This window comes from Haliotis rufescens, unplaced genomic scaffold, assembly GCF_023055435.1.
Source record: "Haliotis rufescens isolate VD_foot unplaced genomic scaffold, xgHalRufe1.0.p SCAF_2, whole genome shotgun sequence".
NCBI classification, from domain to species: Eukaryota; Metazoa; Mollusca; class Gastropoda; order Lepetellida; family Haliotidae; genus Haliotis; species Haliotis rufescens.
In genome coordinates this window covers 66,086,431-66,098,276 of record NW_025963890.1, presented here as the reverse complement: position 1 = coordinate 66,098,276, position 11,846 = coordinate 66,086,431, and the positions used below count along the sequence as shown (strand labels likewise).

At 39.7% G+C, this 11,846-nt stretch overlaps 1 protein-coding gene across 4 annotated transcripts in view; it reads right to left on the bottom strand.

The window, feature by feature from the left end:
• Window positions 1-1,347: 1,347 nt before the first annotated feature.
• LOC124134543 (scavenger receptor class F member 2-like) overlaps window positions 1,348-11,846 on the bottom strand; it is a 46,064-nt gene continuing 35,565 nt past the window's right edge. For 3 of the 4 annotated variants that reach the window (XM_046499423.2, XM_048400414.1, XM_048400415.1), the window contains 4 exons: window positions 5,705-5,833; window positions 4,235-4,369; window positions 3,672-3,806; window positions 1,348-2,573 (listed from right to left, as the gene is read on the bottom strand). In XM_046499423.2, the coding sequence (XP_046355379.1) occupies window positions 2,461-2,573; window positions 3,672-3,806; window positions 4,235-4,369; window positions 5,705-5,833 (512 nt within the window). In that variant the 3' untranslated portion in view covers window positions 1,348-2,460. The remainder of the gene's footprint in view (window positions 2,574-3,671; window positions 3,807-4,234; window positions 4,370-5,704; window positions 5,834-11,846) is intronic. The other variant, XM_046499424.2, reaches the window with a different exon arrangement.

Genomic DNA, 11,846 nt, shown 5'->3' with positions numbered 1-11,846 from the left:
GCCTGACCACCGAATCCATTAAGCCACCACCTCTTACACGTTTAGTTGGTGGGAAACTGCACAGGGCCATATGATGTACCACGTCTAATTCAATACAAGGTTTCATCGTGATTTTTCGAACCGTTATACTCTGGAAACGAAGGACAACATGTTGCTTTGGGAAACGCAAAACAATTTTTAAAAAACTTGCCAAACACTTGAATGGCACAAGGCACTTGTTTCATGCTTGCCTTTTGTGCACCCATAGCGTCACCAAGAAATAATGAATTGTATATGAGTTATGCAATGGAAATCCTACCCTCATTTCCAACTTGTAGCCTTGGAAACGTACAAAACTGTCCAGCGCTTGTTTGATGTGTATTCAAAGTTTAACAAAGACATCAGGAAGAACTGTATAAGGATCTATACCGAAACGTCGCCTATATCGCAGCATTAAAGAATTTGTTATCCATAAATTGTGTCAACCTTGACATTCTGAACAGTTTATGAAATAGTCCTGAAATTTGTTAGCAAAATCAAAATCAAAATATGAACAAAAACTCCTGAATATCAAAAGACATTAGCTCAGCGCATGCCTGGTGTTTGTTTCGCGAAGACATATTGAACAGTTTATTAGTTTATGCTCCGGAAACGAAACGTGACTGGCAGAGCCTGTGTTTATATTATCAGCAAAAACTCGTTTGGGCGAGTCAGAAAACACATTCCACGTCGTCCATGACAAGGGTATCATAATATAACAAACACCTGTATACTCATTAAATGTATGTCAGGTGGGGGGGGGGGGGGGGGGGGGGGGGGGGCATTCATTGAGAGAAATGTAAATGCGAGAATACGTTATCATCATTGAAGGGTCTTGAGAAAATAACATTTTGAGATAAGGAAACAAATTAAATCAGTCCATATTAAATTCCAGGAAAGTACCTGCCCAGAATACATATAATGTCATGTGGATGATTTGTAAGAGACCGACCATTTAATATGGAGGAGACCGACCATTTAATATGGAGGAGCCCAACAGTTTATTTTAACCTATAACAAATTTCTACACATGCAACATGTCCAGTGAACAATAAGCAAGCAAAGGAACTGATATTCATTTCTTTTTTTAAAAAAGGGAAAAAAATAACTGTGCTTCATATGAAGTTCAATAAAAATATATTTATTCTGAAATTAAACGATCCAACTTTCTTTACATACTCGGGAAGACATCTCCTCGACTTTAAAGTCGTGAGTCACAGAATGCACGTGCATAAAATTTCCACGGCGCAAGACATGGGTGTTTGTTTTCTTGGCAGGTGTATGACACTCACACAGTGATTTTTAAATGCTTATTCAAGCACTTTTTTAACCGTAAATAACGCTTACGATCGTCTATGTGTGACATCACGTCAACAAGACAATCATATTCGGTTGGTACATCCACTGAATTATTACCAAACTGACACATTAACAGCTACAACAATTAATGGGTTCCTGGACGCAAACGGTTGGGGAAACACAACACATCCGGCCCCGACGTCCAGCTACGAGCTTAGCTGTGCTTCCACATCACCGTCAAGCACGCCTAACTTGGTGCTGACAGCTTCTAAGCATCTAAGCCATATAGCTGGAATATTGCTGAGTGCGGCGTTAAACAACACACAAACTGATGGTCTCGAAAGGGTCTACAGGAGTTCAGGGGAACGTTTTAGCGACGCTTGCGTTACTCAACTTCGTCAGAGAACACAGTTCATCATTGTCATTGACAATTTGAATGGCTTATGCAACCAGGACGACGTCGTTCGAGATCATGTTCATGTCCTTGATGCAAATGCAGGGACGTAAAAACGTCACGTTGCAGCCAGACAATGTCCGCCCCTATGTTGCATGTGACGTAACACACGTTTTAAAACAGCATAACACTGCTGTACTATCATGGTCGGCTATTAAGACCAGAGCCAGCCGGTAACGCTAGCTCAGTTGGGCTAATATTTGATTGACATTTGGAACAATATCCAGCATGAGGTTTTCAATCATCTGGTGTCTCAAATGGCCATCGGTACTTCGCCTGTATCAACGGAAATGGTGGCCATGCCCAATATTGACATGCTTAATTGAGTTATTGCACCTCCCGTCTTTAGGGCGTATCGCTGTCACCAGGTATGTTCTTTTCCAATGAATTTGTTAAAAAAAACATTTATCACACGATGGTCCAAATATTTAGTTATTTCCCATAACATGACATTTTCGCCACTTAATATGAAGCATGATTACTTTTTTCCCGTTAGTATACCTACCACCCCATCCCGCACCGCCCCCAAAATATCAAATGGTCTCCCCCTTAAGATATAATATTTCATCATTTCGTACACCCAGTTACTTTTCATCCTTTCCTATCAAATAGGACAAGGACACACGAAGAACTTACATATTCATATATACATTAATCACATGGCCATGTGATAAGATTTTCTCACAGCCTTACACAAGAATGGCAGGTCGCAGTACAGCAGCCCCGACCGTGACGATAGTTGTGATGGAGGACCACAGAAAAAAGGGAGGCAAGCATGATCCACTGGTCTGCATCAAGACTTCTGTTGGAGATACGGAGAAATCATATTACTGGCTCGTCTTTTAAAAAAAGCATTCACTGACCCTTATCTCCACTTCTGAACGTTCACAGATAACAGAAACATCTCATTCAAAATTCGTTTGTATCAGATAAAACGTCAACATCCACCATCGCATTTATTTGCCAGTATTTCGAAAAATATGCTAATTCTTGTGTGACAGTATCAGTGTACAATTACTAGGCCGGCGGGGGGGGGTGAGTGAGTGTGGTTTTACGCCGCATTTAGCAATATTCCAGCAATATCACGACGGGGTACACTAGAAAGGGGTTTCACACGTTGTACCATTGCACATCCATCCTGACCCACAGACCCACAATTCCCATCAGAAGTGTCACATTGCTCAGGCTGGCATCCCTCATTGCACTCATACATACAGTCAGGGCCATAGGCGCCCGTGTCACATCCTGTCGTGAAAAGGAAATTGCTTGCACAAGATGAACAGATTTGTATTTTCTTTGTCACTTAAAATAACATTGCTTGGTTGGTGTATTGTTTAACGCCGCACTAAGCAATATTCCAGTTATATGAGGGTGGTTAGTAAATAATCGAGTCTGGACCAGACAATCCAGTGATTGACAGCATGCGTATCGATCCACGCAATTGGGAAACGATGACACGCGTCAACCAAGTCAGCGACCCTGACTACCCGACCCCGTTAGTCGCTACTTACGACGAACATAGTCGCCTCTTAAAGCAAACATGGGTTGCTGAAGACCTATTCTCCATTCGGATCTTCACGTGTCAGTTAACATAACGGAATATTGTTGTACATAACACAATTCACACCGTTTTGCTTGTTGTTTACATCAGAATATATCAATGTCATTTCGTTATTACTATCGTTTTCTATATATTGTATAATGTCTTGGGGATAATACCATAACGATGATGCAACTTCAGAGAAAAACTATTCTTCATCAAATATTATGTTGCCTTGATTTATTGATCTAACACCATAGATTTACGTATTATATTTGCAATTGATCGTGTCAGAATGAGTGACAATTCAAGTTTTGCACCTCTTTCACACCTTAATAAAGGTATATTGGTACCACTTACTGTTGTCGCATTTGGCCATGTTCCATCCTGGCAGACACACGTCACAGGTGCCATCAACTCGGTCACATGTCTGGTTGACACACCCAGCAGAGCAGTTCAGCCGACAGTGTTCCCCATATATACCAGGCGGGCAGACTGGTGAGAAATGATGAGGAATGCAACACGTAGGAACCCCCATGCTCATGACGTACATGTATAACACTTCATGCTATAAAGGTAGATGAAATAGATGAACAGGTATTTCCCGATAAATCATTCATATGTGTCTGCAATACTAGTAGAGATATATGCATAACTGTATCTCGGACACAAAATGTCGTGTAGCTGAAAGGTCAAATTAACCTGTAATGTACTTCCTTGGTGGACACTTATTGTAACTGTATTACATTGTTTCTGTTGAGATTCGGTAGAAGCTCATTGCATTGTATTTGGACATTAGTTGTCCGGAATGTCGTTATGTTTAATGTAATCAGTTTTGAGGAAGTATTTAGACGCTAAAAAAAACATATCACACAAGTCAATACGAAATAAGACAACAGTAATGTATAAAGTCCGACACGTACGTATTGCACATCCCGGCACTCTCCACCCAGGTCTACAGATACAGGTCCCGGTATTAGCGTTACAAGTCCCCCAATCACATCCAGCACCACACTCTACACAGTCACCTCTATCCATGTAATAGCCGCCCTCGCAGTCTGTAACGTAAATGAATAACACATGTTTAATGATGGTATGTGACGTATGTGACTATTGTGTTATAGGCTTTCAGTAAATTAACATTATGATAATATCCTTGGACATGAAACACGAACAGAGAACACACCAAAATGGTGGTGTTTTGTGAAGCCCAGACACTCCTTCACGTCTATCCATGTCTATCTATTTCCGCATTCTGTAACGTAAATGATTAAGCGGCGAATAACGCATGTTTCATGAAGTCATGTGACGTTAGATTGTGTTACACCTGGTGACATCAGCATTTGATACTGATGCAAAAACACATGCATATGATCTAGTCTAAATCGTACAATGCATTATTGTTTAAGTAAAGAGTTTTCTGGCTATATATTGTTATGCATTAATTGAATCAACATAATATTCCTGTACACGTACAGAGAACAAACCAAAAGTATGGTGTTTGTGAAGACCAGCCCCATCTCAGACAGCAATTATCGATGATGAGTGACGTCCAAGAAACTTATCACCATTTTAGGATGACAAACTATTTTATTCTAATCCGTTTAATGCTTTTGTGATTACTTGTTAAATGGGCATTGTCAGAAGGATTAACATACATAAGGTACAATTGAACAGGGAAGTCGACTAGGGAGGGCGCTACTAGAGCGCATCGTCCTTTGCATCATATCTGCCAATGAGCACATATAGAGAGTGAAAGTAACGAACATGTTAATTTGTTTTCAAAAAGCCTTCCATGAAATTTCCATATTGTTGGTGGTTCCACTACATCCAACTTTCTTCACATGCAGTTGTGAAAAATAATAACTTAGAATTTAAAAAAAATAAAAATAAAGAATGCCCTAAACCGATTAAATCAACCGTCAGGCCCCTCGTTTCCCCTAGTCTTGACACAATAATGGGATGTCCCTAACTCTAATGTCAGGGGTAATAGCGAAGAAATACCTAAGGATTGTCCCCAAATGCAGAATTGGACGAACGGGTAGACATGTACGTGGTCGGGAACTGCCCTTGAAACGTCGTATCCAATGTCATAAAGTAAAGAGTGTCACACCCACTTTGACCCCTCATCGTCTTATTTTAGCACACATTCTTTCACAAAATAGACACCATGAATATTGTGAAAATGACGTCAAATATGTACCTTATAAATATAACACCTATCCTCTATTAATTAAGTTGCAGTCGATAAAACAAGAAATTACAATAACGAATGTAATAATATAATTGATGCATCACTTTTGTTATTCGATAACATAACGAGTACAGAAAATAGTAGAGAGGAAATTAACACACAAACAACAAGCAAACAATAGTTCAAAGACAGTACTTACTGTTGCATCTAGTTCCCGTCCAGCCAGTTTTACATGTGCAGTGACCGTTCGGGCCATCACAAACTCCATTACATCCAGCTCCACACTGTGTACAGTCTTGTCCGTCTTCGTAATACCCGACACTGCATCCTGGAAATTAACACATATTTTATGTTGACTCCGAATGAATTACAAGTGGGCTGCGGTTGATAATTGAGAGTGTTGCGAAACATCATCAGCGTTGTGTGATAAGCTTGGAGGATCGTTTGATAATGTACAACATCCTCGAACTTCCCCCAAATATGACATCAATTTCCCAGTACCGTGATATCTGTGGTTGAACAAATAGTTATTCCCAACTCAGTTACCGTAATAAATCGTGAAACGATGCCCCTCCCCGTAACAAACTAACGACAGAGAACCATCACTACCATAACAGTATATAAGTATCATTCAATGCAAAGTGGACCTATGATTTCAAATCGTCAGGCAGCATTGACTACACCTTGAGTCGATATCTATTACACAAAATGTATACCAGTTGTAAATTGTCCTCCAGATATTTCAAAACAGAACATGCGTTTTTAAAAGCCACCACTCATTACGTCCTTTGTCACAATAGGCCGTTGGCTAGGTATGACCCAGCTGAGATGACAAGCCAAATCCTGAGCATACATCCAAGCGTTGTTCCGATGTAGCTAAGCCGAGAATGCAATACTGGGTATCCTACTCTGATATTATAAGAGTAAATTTGTTCCAAATTGTGCAAAAGATTTTCACCTGGTAACATCACATGTTAAGAAGTACTTCAAGAGATGTACTGGAACACGTAATCATACCCCTAAGTGATATACGGCAAAACCGGGCGAAAACGCGATATAGGGTACCATACTTTGAAAGGCTGTAACAACAAGTTCGTCCCAACTTTTTTCTTGTTAACATTCAAAATCATGTTTAGTATGTTTATGGGCTTTAAAAAAAAGTGGGGTTTGGATGGTTGGGGGGGGGGGGGGGGGGGGGGGGGGGGCTCGTGGGTCAAACCTGACAAATGAAAAAAATCCGGTACAGTAAACTACGGTTATAACGAACTCGAAGGGACCACTAATTTTAGTTCGTAAAAACCGCAGTTCGTTATAAGCGTTAAAGGCACCACTTAAGTATGTGCCTGATAGCTTTGCCAAGTTTCGATCAAAAACACTGAATGGTTTTCGAATTCTGCCCCGGAAACGAACCCAAGCCTCTAATTGAGTCTATGTCCAACTTCATTCCATAAAAATTTAAAATAATATAAATTAGAAAAATCCCAAAAATATCAAAAGTCACCACTTTAGTATGTGCCTGATAGCCTTGCCAAGTTTCGATCACATACACTGAATGGTTTTCGAATTCTGCCCCAGAAGGAAATGATTACGGACGGACAGACTGGCTGATCGCTATATCCCCCCGCATTATATGCCGTGGGGATAGAAAAGGCTAGCATAAGCCAATAATTTGTCATTCAATTGTCAATATGTTTCAACTTCCAAAATGTCGAGACTCAGCGCTGCCGATCGGAACATCGCCGAGGAGGGGATCGCAGTCTTCTGTTGCACGCCACCTCAACGTCGACCACAGCACCATTTGCCGCCTTTAGAACCGATACACACTGTTCAATTCCACTGCAGACCGCCCGAGAACCGGCCGACCAAGAGTTATCACCCCTGCACAGAATCGCTACATTCGACTGTTCCACCTACATCATCGCAATGCCACAGCTAAGGAGACTGTCGGACGCATCCCTGGTTTGAGGAGAATATCGGACCAGACTGTCAGAAACCATATTCGCGAGGCTGGAATCCGACCCAGAAGACCAGTTATCGTCCCTGTTTTGCAACAGATCCATCGACAGCGACGCTTGCGTTGGTGCCAACCTGACAGCCTTGGAATTTGAGAGTCTGGAGACGAGTGTGGTTTAGCGATGAATCACGCTTTCTTCTTCACTGGCGAGATGAAGACAACGTGTTTATCGTCGTTGAAATGAGCGTTTTGCCCCACATTGTGTACGGGAATTCGACAATTTCGGTGGCGGCAGTGTCATGGTGTGGTGGGTCATATCCTACACCACGAGATCTGACTTGTGGTTCAGGGAAATCTGACAGTAATTAGATACATGAATCAAGTTCTTCAACCTCACCTTCTTCCAATCATTGACCGCCAGAGGGAGCTGTTTCAACAGGACAACGCTCCACCGCACACAGCTCGTGTCACGGTAGACTACCATCATAATGCCGACATCAACGTCTTGCCCTGGCCGTCAAGGTCTCCAGAACTTGATCGACGTGTACGTCAACGTCAGAACACGAACGAAGACACTTCAACAACTGGCCAACGCGTTACAACCAGAATGGCGCAGAATTCCGCAGGACAGAATGCGTACACTTATCCAGTCAGTACCGAAGAGATGTAGAGCCGTGATTGCAGCCGGAGGCAGTCACACGAGATACTGAGTTCAGCGCGACCTTGTGACCTTATGTGACATGACAATTAACATTTCAATGCCTTTGTACAACAACAACATGTGACTATCGAGCTCCAAATTTTCATATTTGTATCTATGAAATTAAACTAAATATACCGACTTCATTAGGTACAATATATTTTTAAAAATCTACTTGTGCGTTTCTTTTTCTGGAGAGCGTAGTATATAAATCTACAACTTTGAGGCTTTGCTTGAGATAACATACATGAGGAAATGCAAGAAATGCGTACGTTAATCCCCGAAAAGGAAAACTAATTTGTAAATTATTTCCTAACAAGACATTTGCAGTGTGGGAATTATGCTTAAATGTAGACTACTCGTAGATTAAACCACACATAACTGTGACAGATAGCTGACAGACATAACTGAAAGGATTCATAATATCGCAACACAGCGATGAAGAAATATGAATATGTATGTGATGTATTAAATTTAAACCCAGGGACAAGGCGATGCATATTGTCAACGAGAGTGCGAGTTAATGCTGCTGTTCGCAATAAGTGTCTATGATAGGTAAACCAATGGTTCATAGCACTTATAGCCGCCGGGACAGGCTGACACTTAATAAGCCAGGGTGCCGTTGTACAAAACAACCTTATCACTACGACTGTTGTAAGTCGATGTTAAGGTATGGGAGTTACGATCAAAGCTAAGATCGCTTTGTACAACGGCACCCAGATCCCATTTAGACCAATCAACACTTAGTAATCCTGTGACAAGCATGATGTTCCTAGGACGTAGTCTTCCCAGGCGTCCCTACAAGGATCCATATTTTGAATGTAAAATTATTGCTTATAAAACTATTGCTTGAAACAAAGACCATTGTTTGATATGGAATTCAAATGTCTCATGTCTACGTACAACATTCAACAGATCACATCAACTTTACACATATCCTTATGGGTGGAAACGTTCCCCTGAATGTCTGTCTTTATGAAGTCGGAGGCCCAGTCAGTCACGCAAGACGTTTGTCAGCACCATTACCGTGCTCATGGGGTTCACGTGTAAACATGTAAGACCTGCATCCCTCAAGGCTTTCCTTCCAGGTCGAACTTAAACTCTGTGATATAACTGAAAACTTCTAGTGTTCAAATCTGCGTAAAACACTCACTCAAATATTGAATATTGTATCCACATCACTCCTGAAAGTCCAAATACTATCTAAAGAATCCTTTCACTTGTCATTATATGATCATAACGTAATTTGGTAAACTTTATCGTCTATATCAATCAGTTTTATTCAGTACTTAAAAGGCCAATGCGGTTTTATATGTAGGTGACGTGGTTGTTAACTAACAATTCTGTTTCTATGTGACATCGCGTGGTTGACAGGTTACATAACATAGTATCATTAGGTGAAGTTAAAAGATCTACAAACTTATGGACATTCGGGTGTACGGAGTAGAAAGATGGCAAATATTTATCACGTAAATGTTTGTAAGCTTGACATACCAGGAGAAAGTGAAACTCATCTTCAATTGAATTGGTATTACACAATGTGCATATTCTGTCTCTTCTATCAGTGTAATTATATCTACCAGTCTCTATATACAGGTTGTGAGAGGAACATTTAAATCGTGCTAGTGCAATTCTATTTTTGTTACAGAGTTTACAGAGGTACGCCTCAATTTCAATATTACTTTTCATGATTCTATAATATAAACATTTATTTGATTTGGATATTAATTCTAACCATTTCTGCAAATACATATCTTTTAGTCTCTGGGTGAAGGACATTAAAAAGAGCGGTTCTGATTCTACACACTGATTATACCACACATAATTAAAACCCGTAATAAATAATAATTCTTTTACGTTTGTTACCAAATTTCATTTTCCAGTACTGTCATAGAGTTTTAACATATCATAGCACTTCCTGGGGTTTCTATCATTAGTCATGTTTATCAAGCGAAGCCAGTCTTTAACAAGTTTTAAGTAGGATTGAATATACAGCGGATATCGTCCCGTTTCTCCATATACCATTATGCTGGACGTACTATTTTTAACTCCTAAATATTTCTTGCAAACAAACAAATGTACTTTTTAAATTTGATTATGAATTTTTAAACCCAAGATTTCAGCACCATAGTGTAGTATTGGAATTATCGTTGTATCAAAAAAATCAAAATGTGATCTAAATGAGATGTCTCTTAGAAATGGAGACTGTCTAAATATACCAGTCCAAACCTTTTAGCTTGTATAGCAACTTGATTGACGTGAAAATGCCATGAAAGTTGATTTGTGAAATAAACACCAAGATATTTATAGGAAGATGTGGTTTCCCAAATTTGTCCATTGTGAAACCATTTTTCAGTTGATGCTAGTTTCCCCCCATTTTATAGACTATTACTTTTATTTTTTCTCTATTTACAACTAAGTTTGATTCTTTACAGAATTTTTCAAGTTCAATAATTTGCCTTGTGCAAACCAATCACTGTCGTGGAGAAATGTATGACATCATCTGCGAACAGCTACAGAAATAATTCCGTATGATCTGGATGTAACTGTATACCATGGGAGCAAGTTTCTTGTATTTGAGTAGCTAATTCATTAATGAAAAAGGAAAGGCTTTTCTAGAGATCAAAAGACCATATCATGCAACTATTACACCAACTTAAATTTTTGAATTAATAATAATGTAGTATTATTATGTTCTTTGTTTTAAGGGGCGGTGGGGTAGCCTAGTGGGTAATGCGTTCGCTCATCACGCATAAGACACGGGTTCGATTCCCCACATGGGTACAATGTTTGAAGGCCATTTCTGGTGTCCCCCGCCGTGATATTGTTGGAATATTGCTAAAAGTGGTGTAAAACAATACTCACTCACTTTATTGTTTCTTGGCCACATACTTTTAAAACTGCTTTAGGTTCAGGAATAGTTAATTCTTAGTTAAATAGTTAAATCAGTCTGTCCTTCTCCCATCGTGTATTTTTTGTTATGTGACGTGCAGCACACATAACTACTTTAAACAACAAATACGAATAAATGTTCCCTTATACATATAACCTGTCCTTTAAACATAAAAACGGAACTTTAACGGAAGGTGTACGTGTGTAAGAAAAACCACGCAGAAGTCCTTCATTAGCATACTTAAGGGCGACCTCACGTTAAATGCAGAAATAAATGGCCAAAAGCGAATCCGTTCTTAAATAATACATATCATACTGTAGGAGGGAATGTTATGCTTACAACAATCACGTATTAAAAGAACTAAGGGGGTTGTAGCCTTTTAATTATTCCCATGGAATTAACCAATACATTTCAATATATCTGTCGATTTGACGAACTTGCAAGTATTTTGAACTTAAGATATATTGATTGACACATACCCTGTCATTTTACATACACTGGATATCACTAATTGCTTTGGTTATTGTCTGTGCTAATTGTCCATCGGGTTTTCATTTGTCCCTTTCCATTTCGATTAACTATTTACTATCAGTGCTGCCTCCCGTTTGTCCATTGTCCATTGCCTTAATTCCATTGATTTTAGTACTAGCTTCCAGTTGTCTATCATTATCACCTACCAACGCTTATCAACCGTTACGTGTTGGCTTCCATTTGTCCATTACTATCATCTATCCGCGCCATTTGTCGGTTGGCTTCCCTTGGTTAATTTCCACCTTTGCTGTGTTATTACTTTT